The sequence below is a fragment of the Aulonocara stuartgranti genome (genome assembly GCF_965226115.1).
Source record: "Aulonocara stuartgranti genome assembly, chromosome: 20".
NCBI lineage: Eukaryota > Metazoa > Chordata > Actinopteri > Cichliformes > Cichlidae > Aulonocara > Aulonocara stuartgranti.
The window spans coordinates 6,633,109-6,648,169 of record NC_138956.1 but is presented as its reverse complement, the minus strand read 5'-3'; the positions used below and the strand labels follow the sequence as shown (position 1 = coordinate 6,648,169).

At 38.4% G+C, this 15,061-nt stretch overlaps 1 protein-coding gene across 5 annotated transcripts in view; it reads right to left on the bottom strand.

Moving 5' to 3' along the window:
• Positions 1-15,061, bottom strand: part of LOC309697778 (kazrin-like) — a 196,998-nt gene that overhangs the window by 21,520 nt on the left and 160,417 nt on the right. For all 5 annotated transcript variants that reach the window (XR_014273909.1, XR_014273910.1, XM_082519901.1 and 2 more), the window contains exon 6: positions 2,852-3,043. Coding sequence is in view for 3 of the 5 variants with exons in the window: in XM_082519901.1 (XP_082376027.1) it covers positions 2,852-3,043 (192 nt within the window). In the remaining 2 variants the exon portion in view is untranslated. The remainder of the gene's footprint in view (positions 1-2,851; positions 3,044-15,061) is intronic.

Sequence of the window (15,061 nt, the reverse complement as noted above, 5' to 3'; positions counted from 1 at the left end):
ACTGTATGAACCTGTGTGCACTATGTTCAGACAGCCAACATCCCGCTGAAGAAGAGATAAGTATTTATTTGATGTGTGCTCTATTCTACTCTGCCCCAGTCCATTTTGTTTTCGTTCAATTCTTCCAAAAAGCGTAGGCTGCAAGTGTCAAGTGAAATGTCGCAGCAACAAAATCCCCTGACAGCATGTCATGCTTTTGTCTGATACCAAATGGTAGTTTTTGTGTTCTGCCTCATTCCATGGGCGATAATTCTTTGAAAAAAATAATTCACTGCCACACTGATGACATCTCTGCTTGATGCCCTGCAATCCACTCTAAACTGCCTGGCAATGTTCATTTCTTTACTAACTGCAGACTCTCTGAGAAAGCAGCATGTAAGCAAAGACAGGTAGCAAATTAAAGGAAAAAAAAAAAAGAAGACGTCTGGCCGCACTGCAAATCAGTACCAAGTTGTCAGTGACCACCTTCATTATGTGATGAAGCACATCCTTCCTAATGAGAACATTTTTTTCCAGGATGTAACGCCTTTGTTCACAGGACAATGAATGGTTTGACAACGATGATCATCTTTTGACCAACATGTTCAACAGCGCTCTACTTGGACCATCAAAGCACCACATTACACAATGTCTTAGAAGGCTGGTGGGTCCATCCCTCCAGCAGTGTCCTAAAGGCTTGGACAATCAATACCAAGACACCAGTACGCTGTTTTGATGGCACACGCTGGCCCAATGCTTTAAAACTTTATTTTGTCACTGGTGTGCATATTCCCAATTCAATCCTAGATAAAAAGTTAAAAAGGCTTATTTTATTTAATGACCTGCCCTCACGTTTTAGTTAGATATATGACCAAGCCAAAAACGAGACTTCAGGGAGATGAAAGATCTATGTGAAGCTAGCTATTACAGACACCTTAGTAACGTTATTTATTTTAAAATCACCTTCTTGAATCTTCTACATTATGTTGAGCTGTATTTGTGTCATGCTGCACAGTTGGAGAAGAGCAGCTCGATTTGCCAAAAGCGTGGAGAGCTTTTTCTTTTTCCTTTTTAAATAGTCCAAGCATCTGCGTCTCCTCTCACCCTGAGATATAACTCCATCTCTCTAGCATAACACATGCTAATGGACCATAATGCAACTAATGGGCTGCATCAACCACACTAATACAGACACTTATGTTAACATTATGATGAATAGAAAAGAAAAGCCCGATGGAGCAAAAGGCTGCACAGGTTTTGTCTCAGCAGGAGCGGGAGCAGCAAACAAGAGATTTAAAGCAACAGGATACTAAATTGAATGCTTTGACCAAGGAAAAGGGAAATGTGCCACTTATTTTTAAAAATTGTGTTGTGTTGTTTCCCCCAACAGGACACATTTACCTGAACCTACACTTGTTCTGCATTTTTTTTCAGGAGTAGCGGTGAGGAAAGGACCAAAGTGTAGAATATCAACGACAAAAAAAACAATTCCAAAAGGATGAACAGAGTCCAAAGAAACACACACACTACCGAAAATACAAAGCAACAAAAAAAAAAAAAAAGATCCACAAAAAAGGTTAATCACAGGACCGCAAACAGAGAGGCGACGCACAGGACTATATGTACACAGAGCACTAATTAGGGAACAGGACACAGACGAGGGCGAAAAAGAGGAGGAAGCAATTAGCAGGTGAAAACACTCAGGGAATCAGGGAAAGAAACAGACAGGAAGTAAAAAGTACGACAAGCACACTAAGAAAAGTAATTAGCAAAACAAACTGCGAGGTGAAGACACAAATACAGAGGGATCAAAGACAGGGGAGCACTGGAAAAAGTAAAATATTCAAATTACAACAGGAACCAAAAGACTTATATTACAATATTACAGAAACTCAGTGATACTTATTGACTAATACACACATGAGAACATTCTTATCCTGCACAAAAAACAAGTGCATATGCAAAGCTACCATTCGGTTTATGAAATATGCACACCGGCATATTTTCTTCTTTCCACGGTGCACATGTTAATAAATCAGAATCAGTTCAAACCAAGAGGCTTGTGCAATCTCCTTACAATCAGCCATCTGCATTACTGTCCAGCCCCCATTTTTCTATACAAGGAAACATGTTTATATCCACGTGAAGCTGAGCAAGTGGTGATGAGAGATGTTGTAAGAGAGAAGCCTGCACTGGACTTTAAAAACTGATACAATCGTGTACAATGAGGAAGCCAAAACAGGCTTTTTAAAGAGTCTCCATAGGAATGATGAAAAAAAGTGAAAATGCGTTCAGGCTGACATAACAGAGGTTCTGAATATTGCTTCCCCTGTGCTTCTAAAAAGTGAAACAAGTGAAAAACAAGTTTGCTCATTGAAGCTGACATGTAAAAAAGACTACATGAAGAAGAAGAAGACGGGTAGAGCACATAATCTGTCAGCCCGAGATGAAAACTTCTTCTAGAGCATCAGTGGAATAGTGCCATGAAATCAGACTGTAAGTGATGATGTCCATGTTCCAATTTTTAATGAAAAACAAGATCAATTTAAAGGTTAAGACCTACACCTTTCCATTTAGTATTTTGTTTTCTTTCACCCTTCTTTTGTTCGTAGAAATATAATTTAATTGTTCTTGTAGGCAAAAGCTTGTCACTAGATGAAACGGTCAGGAGGTGCTTGTCTTCACACAGTGAGCAAACTCCTGGGCTAAATGTTACCTACCTGTATTATTAAAACTGGTTGCTACTACCGATCAGAAAATGTTGTAAAGAAATCGAATTAATAACAAGAACTTTCCACATTTCTTCTTAAATAAAAAAAAAGTCTGTGTTTCAAACAGTACACACAGTTTCTTGTTTCCTGACAGTCCTTACCTTGCAGAGCCTCCTTGGCTCGATCCAGCTCCTGTTCCTTCTGCGCCAGCTGCACACGGAGTTCAGTGGCAGAGAGCACGTCAGCCGAGCAACCTCCCTGGGTCTCCTCCAGGTCCTTATTCAACATGTCCTTCATCTGCCGCAGCAGGTGCACCTCTTCCTGGAGCTGGGCCACCTCTTCACGCAGCAGAACTGCAATTTGCAGAAAAGGAAGAGAGCTTTACCACAACGTTGCCCAAATTAGTGCAATTGTGAATCGCTGCACAGTTTTAACAGTGAATATGCATTTAAGCCAAAATAAAAGTGTTACTTCAGCAGAGAGAGAAGGGTCACATGCTTGCTGGAATTGGGTCTCATACTGGTGCATCGGCTTTGAACAGCTACATGACTGCAGAAATTGTTGTGTGTGAAATGCTAAACTGATTTAACATCACCACGGGAGGCTGCGGTTTTATTTGTTATTGAGATAACTGCAGAGCCAAATTACTGACAGTAATAAGCATCACAGAGATAGGTGCGGTCCATCAGATGAGTAGAGACAAGGCACTGATTGTGTAATGAAATTTGTCTTTGAAGTCGTCTGTTGAACCTTCTCTGTGTTGACAGGATTGACGAGTAAAGGCGGGAGGAGTACTCATTTAATATTCATTGAATGGTGCTTTAAAGTACTCCTCCCTGTCGTTGTGACAAAGACGAAAAACGACAAAATGAAAAACAACAGCACAGACTATTGTTTTTTGTTTTTTTGTTGTTTTTTTCCCTCGCAATTTGACTCGGGGTAAAAAATTTTAAAGTGCTTTCAAAGCACCAGCAGCAGTGAGAGGATTTCGCTCCCTTTTAAAACAAGCCACAACAGACAAATGTCACACTTCAATTTTTCACATTAAAACGAAAAAATAAAATCCAAAATTGTGATTCTTGGCACACTGAACGCGGGTGTCTAGGTGTCCGTCATTTATAGTCGGATGAGTAGAGTCATTCTGCTTAATTTCATGCATCCTCGGGGCAAAGGGGGAGGGTGGGGGTGAGGGGAACTGCTTTACCCCATCTCGTGCAGTTCCAGTACCAAGTGCCATGCATAAATCACACTTCATACTCTGAGACTCCAGCTCCAACTCACACTGAAAAAATAAAATCTGAGATGAATGGGACAACTAAGGATGACAAATGTCCTCTGTATTTCCTGGTCATTGTTGCACATTTGAACCAAGAATTTCAAAGATGTAATAAGTGATGCTTTTCTAAATTTAAACAGCATTACAAAAAAAAGAGAAAAAAGAACTGCATTCAGTCAAGGTTAGGATTTCTGGTCATGTAAAATTTGAACGTGGAGAAGATGATTGCAAGTCCCTTAATCAGAACCTAATCAGAAGTTTCCATGTGGAAGCGAGGCAACTGTCTGTTATCTAAAGAACGTGCTTCTATAATCTTGTTACAGACAATAGCTCTAAGTCACTAGATGCACAGTAACAGCACTCTGCACAATGCGCTTTTAAACTGTCTTTTTTTAAGGCATTTAGGCCTGTTTGTCATAGCATTTTATATTGTTTTAAAGCATTTTAAATTCTCATGGTATTTTCATCTCTTAAAGTAGACGGTTTTATACTTTATGTACTTAAATTAATTGAGCATGTGTGCAGTGCGACTTTCTTTCATTCAACTTCAAACCCTGTTTGGACCGGATCAATTAGGTGGTATATTATATATACTATATATATGTACCTATGTTTGAAATTACAGAAGTGATTGCTTGAGAGACAACAAATTTTGTTATATGTGTCACATCCACGGACAGTAACATTATTACAAACACAATGCAATGCCTCCAAATAAAACCATACTGCGTTTAAATGCTGCCATAGTGATTCCTGACATATATGATATTATGAAACATCAGAAACATCAGGGGTTCAAATCAATTATTTATTTTCATTTACTTTTTTGTGATTAATGCACTCCATCCATCCATTCGCTTCCGCTTATCCTTTTCAAGGTTGCTGGTGTTAAACTGCATCATCCCCTTCTGCACCCATACCTATGACTGATTTCTTACATAAGGACACTAGAGACCTTCAAGACTACAATAAACTATGACAACAAACCATAAGAGAGGATATGTGAGCCTTGCTCCGATACATTTTCGCGCAGCATGGATCACTTTAGGTCCCATCTTGCCTCCCCTGAAACTACAATTAGTCCCACTGCTTTGCCCGTATGACATGTACCTGCTTCCCAGGCCTTTTGACTCCATTAATTTGATCACTGGCTAAATGTAAAGTGGCTGAGGATAAGTGCTGCCCGCTAAATAACGAAAATGAAATGTAAAAGGGGTTATTAGGAGAAGGGTCGAGAGAGAAATGTTGGCGAGTGGAGTGTCATTACACAGAGGTATACTTAATGGACCTGATAATAGAACCACATTTTACGGAGCAACTCAAGCAGCAACACCCTTATTGGCAATCCGAGAACTGTCCCGTTCTGGAAACAGCCGAGCGCAAGATACAGTTCATGAGTTTTTAAAAATCCTATAATAGCCACAGACTCAGTTTAATTTCTTATTCATTAAGTTTGCATGTAATGATTGTGCAAAGGCAGCAACACAAGGAGTTCTATATAATGGGCAAGTATATTGAAATTGTGTGTTCAGTCTCCAATAACCAACCCATAAATACAGATCAACATTCTAATATCTAATTCAATCATAGTTATACATTATAGATGGCATCTGAGGATTAATATAGTTTATATGTATTTTTTGACTGTAAATAAATATGTTTTTATAAATGGGAAATTTATGTATACTACTCAAAATAGAAAAAAAATGTGTTTTAAACAGATGTTATGGAACAACATTGTAATGTAGGCATAAACAAGATGTTTAATATGAGGTATAGCCTCTTCTGGACATGATGCAAGCAGTCACCCATCTGTGTATGGACTGAACAAGTATCCAGATCTGCTGTTGCTCAATTGCTCAACAACAGATTTGAGTGCAGCCTGCAGCTGCAGTGCAGTAGTCATTGATGGTGGCATCTGATGATCACGTCGACCCAGGATTTCCCCAGCACGTTCAATTGGAGACATACTGGGACTAAATCCTAGCCAAGGAAGTCTGGATATACTCCTAGTTTAGAAATGTCTGTGCTACTCTGGCAGCAAGAAGGGTCCATGTTGGAGCACCTCATGACCATTCAACTCAGAGATAGCCCTCTTATGGACATAGAAGGCTGGGGCTACAGTTCATATAGGCATATAGGCAAGTTGTGCATACACTGTTTTTGTGTTCAGTAAACAAATCACTAGTTTTCTAAGAGATTACAATGATTTACTGAGAAGCAAAGACTGAAAAAAATATTTCTCGACATAAAACTTATTTCTTTTCTTCCCAGCGCAACATGGAGCTTACACAAATATAGAACAATATAGCTCTCACTCTGACTTTATGAGGTTAAAAACATGTATAGACGTGTGCACTGTATTCGAGCATTCACAATTCCCTATCTTACGCTTAGAGTTGTCATGCTCTAAATTTACACGGTTAGGTTTCAATTTCTATTTTTAAGCAATGTGTTTTTAATGTATTATGTAAAATATTCACCTATACATATGAATACCTTTTGCTTGCCTTACTGAAATCCATGACTGGAATTATTTTCTGTGTGTCCATTATAAAAAACAAACTATAAGCACGTGCAATCCTGCAGTACTTTGAGTTTACAGCTACATTTTTTTATGTTAGTTAAAATATAATTTGTTGTATATACTATACTTAGCAAGAAGTAGGTAGTGTTGAGTGGTTTACACAGGTATAAATGAGAAAGACTTTGAGTCTACATTCTACTGCTAATTTGAATTTGGTGAATTAATAAATCATCATCACATTAAAAAAATACAACAATGGTTACCACCAAAAGGGCGCTTAACATAAAGAGCGTAACAGATATGTTATTGTCTAACCCTGCACTCTGGAGGCAAGCTCAGTGTGGAGTGGAGCACTCCAGATATGACAGGGTTTGAGTGTGGGGGGCAGGATGCGGTGGGGCGAAGACTATCACCTATTTTTCAGTGTCCACATAGCCTCTAGGTTAGCAAAAGGGATCAGGGTAGCGCCGCATTACAATGACAGAGTGGGAGCTTCCTGATAAGTCGTATCTTTTCTGCTCACCACTTCAGGACCCCATACAGCTCTAGGTCCTGCCTGGAAGAGGTGCCAACTTCTATCTCAGGGAAAATGTGATGCCCACAATTTACAGTGTTTATGTATGTGTAAATTTAAATAATTGGGGTATTTTAATAAATACTTTTTAATAAAACTTTAGTAACTTTTTTATATTGTACAAATACATTTGAAAATACTGCATACTTAATTTCTTGAAGTGATTTCAGTGGGCAAATGAAGTGTTTTAAAAAGCATTTAATATGATTTATAGATTGTTTAATAGAAAAGAAATAGCTACTTTTTTCTTATAAAGCTTATTAAAAAAATGTGACCCTCAGCAAGTCCACAGCATTGTGGAGTGTAGTGACCCTGAATCAGAAACAACATGATTACGGGTCTGGGGTTTTCAAATCATGTCAATTACATCATCCCACTTAGCAGCATTCACAGTCACATGAAGATATCGCGCACAAAGCTGCACTGCCACACAACTGTCAACAAAAACCTTCTGGCCTTAATTACTTCTCTTCTCAAGCAGGAACAAAGACATACAAACTAAAAACAATGATTCTGTCAGTATGTAGGAGTGTAAGCACAAAAACAGTTTGGCAACACAGAGTTGTTTATTTGAGTTTGGATTGGCGTGACTGTTCCCATCACTGTGACGAAGGACAGCCTCCTGAGATCGACTAAATTGGCTGTTGAGTATCTAATCAGAACGCTGCCCTGCTGGCAGTTGATGTGCAACAGGAGTGGAAAGGGAAGGCTGATGAAGAACTGTAATCAGAGTTTGCTGTGTGGGTTTTTTATGTATATTACCAGAGGAAATTTTTAGAACACCCCAGTTCTTCCAGTTCTTATTGAATTTCAGTTCGAGTCCAATGAATAGCTTGAAATGGTACAAAGGTAAGTGGGGGATTGCCAGAGGTTAAAAAAAAGGTAAGGTTACACAAATCTTTAAAAAAAAAAGTACATTTCAGAATTATTCAAAGAGGCAGTTTTCAGGGAACAAGAAATGCATTAACAACTTAAGCTGTTCTGCAGCAACGCAGGTTGATCAAGTCTTGAAAGGTGGTGCTACCAATTTCTGGTAGGTGTCCCAACTTTTCTTGAGTACTTACAATTTCTTCTGTCTGCATAAAAGTATAGTTGAAACACACTGTGGTACCATGCCCTTGTAAGCTTTATTTAAACAGTGATGTACTGCAGATAGTTGTGTGCTACTATAAATATAGCGAGGAAAAAGGTAGGTAACAATGAAAGAGATACAGAACATCATAACCCTTTAAAGGTTAGGTCTTTCCTACAGAGAAATCACAAAGAAAGGCAAAGTGTCAGTAAGTATAGTCTTCTTCAGCATCCAAAGGCACTAAAAAACTCTGATAGGAAGAGATCCGGTAGACTCAAAGCCACAAAGAATCACAAAACAAGTTTCTGAGAGACAACAGTTTGTCCCTTGGCCATGAAACATGAATTGGCCAGCACAGTCTGCGAACTTAAACTTCATCGAGCTGGTTTGGGATGAACTGGACGGAAGACAGAAAGCACATTTATGGGAACTTCAGCAACAGAGTGGAGAAAAACTTTCTGAAGAATATTTGGTTTCTAATTGAATTCCATAAGTTCTTTTAAACTTTGGTTATTTCTTCTATGCTTGCATTTCATAGTACAATGAGACATTGAATATCTTGATTTTCAATTAAAAAACAGGAAGAATTTGGGTACTCTTAAACTTTTGACCAGTACTGTACTTCAGATCATGTGGCTTATCGTGTGTGCAGGCAACCAATAAGCAGGCGCTAGTTTACGTCACTCTTTATGTCGCGTTTGTCACATAGTAACTTTCTCCAACTTGACTGCTTATCTGTGTTTGCTATTTTTATGATGGCATTGTGTGATGGTTAAAGTCCAGTTTATTACTTGTAAATGTTGATATTTCTTTCCTTGTGCAGTTGAGGCAATATCGCTGTTGTTGCTATGTATGGATAGAGATGTAGAACTACATATTGGAGCTAGTGTGGCCTTGTTACTTTTGGGTTACGTTTATCTTAAATACTGATTTCCAAGCTATGATTTAGTTATTATTTCATGTCATATTTCAATACTCTTACTTGTGATGTGCAATACATTTAAGTATTATGCTGGCAGAAATATAGCTGGATATATGTTACACTGTTAATGTGTTTATTGTGTTTATTATGTTATTTATTTCTTTTTAAAGTACCACACACATGCAGACAAGACTAGAGGTGTAATTTACACATTTTCAATGAAGGATCATCTGCACGGCCGCCTGGTGATCACATTGTTCATTAACAGGCAGAATTACACACTCCTTATATCCATTCCAATCATAACCTCAGAACTAGATGGGATGAGATGATGTATATATATATCAGTGGTGGCCGTCGGTTACCTCTAAAACTGGGATTTTACTCTCTTGCTAATTTGCACACATACAGCTAGGGGTCGTAGTTGTTGTTATTATACTACTATTATACTACAACAAATTGGAGAGTACTACAGTGGCAGTGCAGAGCCCACATACCCCCTCTAATGACATAATCTACATCTCTTTGACCCTTAAAGACCCTCTCATATTTGCAGATGCATAAAATGTAAAATGCAATCAAATTTTTTTCTCTTTATTTTCTTTTTCCCCCAATTACAGTTAACATCTAAGCCTAACATACCAGATGTATGACACATTTTATTTTTCCTTTTACATTATTTCCATCTGTTTTCTGTCGCTTGACTTTGTGACCCTACATCTGGGTGACTGATTACTTCTTTGTGAATAAAACTGTAAAACTGTAACTGTAAGCTAAATGCTGAGTCAAATAGGGCATAGAAGACAAGTGGTGATAAAAAGATCACGCAAACCAGTGTTGATTGCACCAACACTGAACAAGGGGAATTTGCGGCTTGTCAGATCATAAATTATATGGCACCCTCAGTTCAGACACATAGAGAAAGAAACTAATTTTGAAACAGTAAACGTAATACATAATTACTCACTTCACCAAACAGCCACCGTTACTACGTAAGTGCTGTTTAACCAGCATTATAAAGGTTGCTTCTTCCAAACTACATGTTAGCATGGTTGTTACTTCACTGCCATTTCAATTTAGAGCTAAACACACACACAAACACACAAAAGCACGCATGCACACACACAGGCAAACACCAGTGACCACTTGCAGGTTGTAACAAGATATGAACATTTATCTACTCCTTGAGAGGAATTTGCAAACCTGACCAACAGTTATTTACTCAACATTATCATTCAGCTGGACTGACTGATTTACGTTTCTGGCAAGCTGATAACTGTACTGCAACATTTACTCCTCTGTTTTCCCTCTTTTTTTCTTCCTTTGTTCCAACCAGAATATCCTGGAGGACACATCTGCTTCTATAGCTGTACTCCACTATGTTTAGCGTCTGGTGTTTCAGAGCTTTTTGCTGAAAACGGTTTCCTTCAGTGGCTGAAGGTGTGTTTTTTTCCTCTTCTCCTTTAAAGCTGCCAAGCTGTTCACCCACAGATCAAACTTACATTTTTTATTCAGAGTGGTCTACAAACACTAAGGGTCATGAACAGGAACCATTTATCTCTGGTTTGAGTTCTTAAGTGGGGCACAAACCCTGCAAGCTTTGAGGCCTCTTGGCATTTGGCAGTCAAAAGCTAGGAACATGGAATGTCTAGTTTGCACCCAATCATGGTTTGCAAACATAATCCATTTGAGACTCAAGTGACAGACGGAACAACTGAAATAGGTCATTGGTCAAACCAGCAGTAAAGCTGTGGAGAGCAAGACTATGGACAAGCGGTCTGAAAAGAAAAGCTGTTTATGGCCTTTGAAACAGACCAGAAAATCTCTGCATAGCCTTTTATAGTTCAACAGACACTCAAATGAAGCACTCAAACTCACTGCTGTTTACACAAAGACAATGAAAATAAAAAGATCTGAAAACTATGGGCTTCATCAGTCTAATAACAGAGTAAGTAATACTGTAAATTATTAGGTTTTCATGTAATCATATGAGTCTGTTCAGCTGAACTTTAACTTCATAGTAAATAAATCCTCTGATAATAGAACTAAAGTAGCATCCCTGGGAGAGTTACCACATTTTACATCATTCTAAATCATGCTAAATCAAAATTAAAAATACAATTTTGAACATTACGTTTTACAGCAGAATAACCAAGAGGAACATGTAAGTAAATATCAGTTATGACAGCTCTTAAATGTTCTTCTTGCCCTGTACTGGGGTTGTTTACCCTCCCTGATATTTTGAATGTTTCAGTCTCTGGACTTGCAATTGTATTGGGCCTACAGCTGAGCTGTTTATAGCTTGTGTTTGTCTAAATGCTCATGTTTCTCACCCCATGGGGCATCTCCTTACTTTTCTGATATGATCTATACAAACATATCCCTAGGTGCAATAAAACTGAATTATACATTTATAGAACTCACTGGATTAACACACTGATGCAATCTGCTTTTGCACAGGTTTATCTGCCAGTTGTTAGTCAGCTTAAACTCACAAAAAAGAAAAGCTTTAACCTCCTGAGACCCTTCATCCTTATATAGGGATACAACATTTAGACTTATCTGCACTTCATACATTCATTCTGGTCAATAAAGCAATTTGTTGCCTTCTTAAACACTGGTGACTTTATTTTAAAAATTAGTTTCTGTTAAACAATGATGCTTAGTTTTCACACTTATCAGGTCCAACTAATCCTAAATAGCTGGAGACTTAAAAACATGCAGCTAAACATGCGCTCAAGTCTCAGAAGGATACATTGCAGGAAACTATAAAGTGCCGAGAACCGTTTAGTTTAATGGTTTTTGCAACGCAGCATTTACTGAATTCTTTAAAGAAGACAAATGTACAAAGCTGGATTTTAAGACCAAAATCCTTTTTCACTGGCACATTCTCAATTTTCCTAGTAAAAGCATTAACTTGGGATTTTTTTTCTTCATGTTTTTTCTCTACCTAGAAATAGTCAAAATTGTAAACAGAAATTCTTTAAATAGTAACAGTTTAAAGTGTATCTCTGACTTAAGCTTTATGCAACTGTGAAGAGCCATAGGGATTAGACCGGGGCTAATGACGACTGATCTTTGTCTCTCACTCGAATGGTGAAGGAATATGTGCATTTATTGACCTCCCTCCATCTCTGCAGTCGTTGTGTTCAGACTCCCTGAACGTACTCGCCTCTAGTTATTGTGATTCATTGAAACAGTAAATAAAATCTCCATCCCCAGCCGCTGATGGAAATGACTGCTAAAGTGTGTGCATTTGCATAAAAGCAGCAATGCATCAGCTGACGTTCAGCTGGTCCCACTGAATTATGAATTTGATCAGTGTCATTTCCTATTTATGTGATTTAAGCAAAATGTCTCAAGCCGTCTTCCTAAATAATGCGGCAGCCTAGGTGTGACAGGTTTGGTATGGTGGAAAACAATCATAAAACCCCAAAACTTCTCTGGGGATACAAAATCCATCATCCTTTCTTCATGAATGGTGAAAAAAAGAAAATGAAAATTGGAGTAGAACAGAGACCCTCTGAAAATTGAACTCTATTATTTTTCTGGGCCTACAAGAACTATTTAGCCACTGCACTAAGTAGATCTCCTTCCACAGGAACACACCGTGTTTCCCAGGGGATTACTGTTGATGATTATATGTCAATACAAGGCCATCTCCATCTTTCTCTGTCTCCTTTCTTTGTATCATCGGCTTACTCTCCTTTCCTGTGTTCTTCTTCCATGCTGCAGTTCCCATTTCTCTCACTTGTGCCAAAACTGCAAGCCTCACAAAATAAAGTTGAAAAAAGGGTCCAGCAATCTGTCAGAGAGTCCTGTGGCCACGAGGCAGCTGAGATTGGACCTGGCTGAAACAGCAATGGAGGTTGAAAATTGATAGGGAATGACAGTAAGTGTCTAGAGGGGGGTAATTTTTAGATTGGTTTTCCCTCTTTAGAGTGAATGGGAGAAAAAGACAAGGTGGGGTTCGGTTTTTTTTGCCTGATACTGGAGACAAAATCAATTAATGGGCCAATTGTTCCCATAGAATTCTCATTCAGCCAGCTTGCAGACTGAGGACATACAGACCCACGGTACAGCACAGAAGATGGTGTCGTTACTGTGACAGGCAGCTTTACTCCAGCACACATAGAACATAATGGCTCCAACTTATTGTGTGCAGAGAACCATGTATAAATATTGGACCAGGAACACTTAGAATGGAAATTCTAGATCGAATGTTTATTTGATATTAACTATGTAACTGAGCACATTATTATTATGCCACTTTGATTTCTCCAATATGTCTCATTTCCCAAGTCCAGTCATAGTGCAACATAATCGTATCCTTTTAAACCCTTTGAACATGCCATACTGTATGACAGGAAAATGCTGTAAAGTGCCAGTAAGCCTAGATGAAAAGGTATATGTGTAGTTTGGAAGCATAGCATACTTTATCACAGGACTAAGGGAACAACCCAAATAAGGAATGTGTTAAATAAGAAAAGGAATGAAAGAGCAGCTGGGGTCAAGAATGTGACGGAAGGCAACAGCCCACATCCTCTTATTTGTTCGCGCTTGGCAGCTAAGCTATAGCCTATGCTTGAATAATTGCATTCAAACAAACGCTCTCTAAAATCCATTCAGAGATGCTTTGCTGGGTTAAAAGCTTAAACCTTCTTTTGAATAGATTTAAAAACAAATACATTTACGATAATGCAATTAAGGGGGCTTTTTTCTGCAGGTTATAAAACTCATTCTTTTGTATCTAACTGACGCACACAACTATGTGCATTGTGAGCACCATTACAAGCCAAAGTGGATGCTCTGTGGGCAGCAGTGGAGCTCTTTGAACACTTTTCAGTCCTGCCAACACTTTTGCCAAATGTCACACATATTTCTAAGTGCTTAATCATAGCAAGAAATAAAACCACTCAGATGTTTAATAAGTTAACAACTACCTAATGTTTTCTATATAAATAATATATTTTTGAACCCTTTTGACAAATTAAGCCCCACAGACTTGATGTTCGTGTTCCCTTTAAAGTCTTTGTGACAGGGCAACACTTAGGCTCCTATAAAATCTATAAGGATCAGCAGTGTTACTCCATGGGAAACTACATGCACAATACCCTTAAGGCTAATGCACCTTCTCAAGCAGAGTTTCATTTCCTCATAATGATTTTATTCCAGGAAAAAGCACTTAAGTCTCATATCAATGGCTGCGCTCTGCAGCCAGAAAATCAGAAATGAGAGATACTGAAACACCTGTGCAATCAGTGGTGCTAAGGATGCTTTATTGCCATTTGTTTCATCTAAGCTCAGCAAAAAGACTTACCGGGAAAAACTCATATGTGCTTATCCCTACACATTAGCGAATGCATGGTGGGATAATAATTCATGTTTGCTCTTTAAAAGCAGCCATTATCTTACCTTTCATTCCTATGACAATCTGAGTCCTCTGGGAAAAGTAGAGCCTTATAGTTCATATATATATATATGTATGCCAGTTTGTTTTATATTATGCTATATATTTTTTGAGATTCGTTCATCACAAATATCCATTTCTATTTGAAGGCACCTATTTTTGTAATACTTCCTCTATATACCGCCACAAAATTCAGACCATGAGCTGTTCCTTTTCTTCTCCATACTTTTCTTATCCTGTCATAGTGGTACAAGTTCATTTTAGTTTCATCTGTCCAAACAATTTGTTTTTCCCTCGAGAACTGTGCGGGCTCTTTCAGATGTTTTTTTCTGGCAAAGTTTAATCTGGAGTTCTTGAGTGTATCAAGTGGTTTGGACCTTTTTGAAAACCCTGTGTAGTTAGTTTCACGAAGGTGTCTTGTGATTGTAGACTGATAATGAGACACCTACTTCTCAAGAGTCACTGACTTGGTTAGATGAGTGAAGGGTTCTTGTCCAGGTGATGACCCACCTTAGTTGTTTTCTGTGCTTTCTTTTTCTTTGGTGTTGCTGAGCTGGCCAGTGCATTCCTTTTTTTAAGAACATACCAGA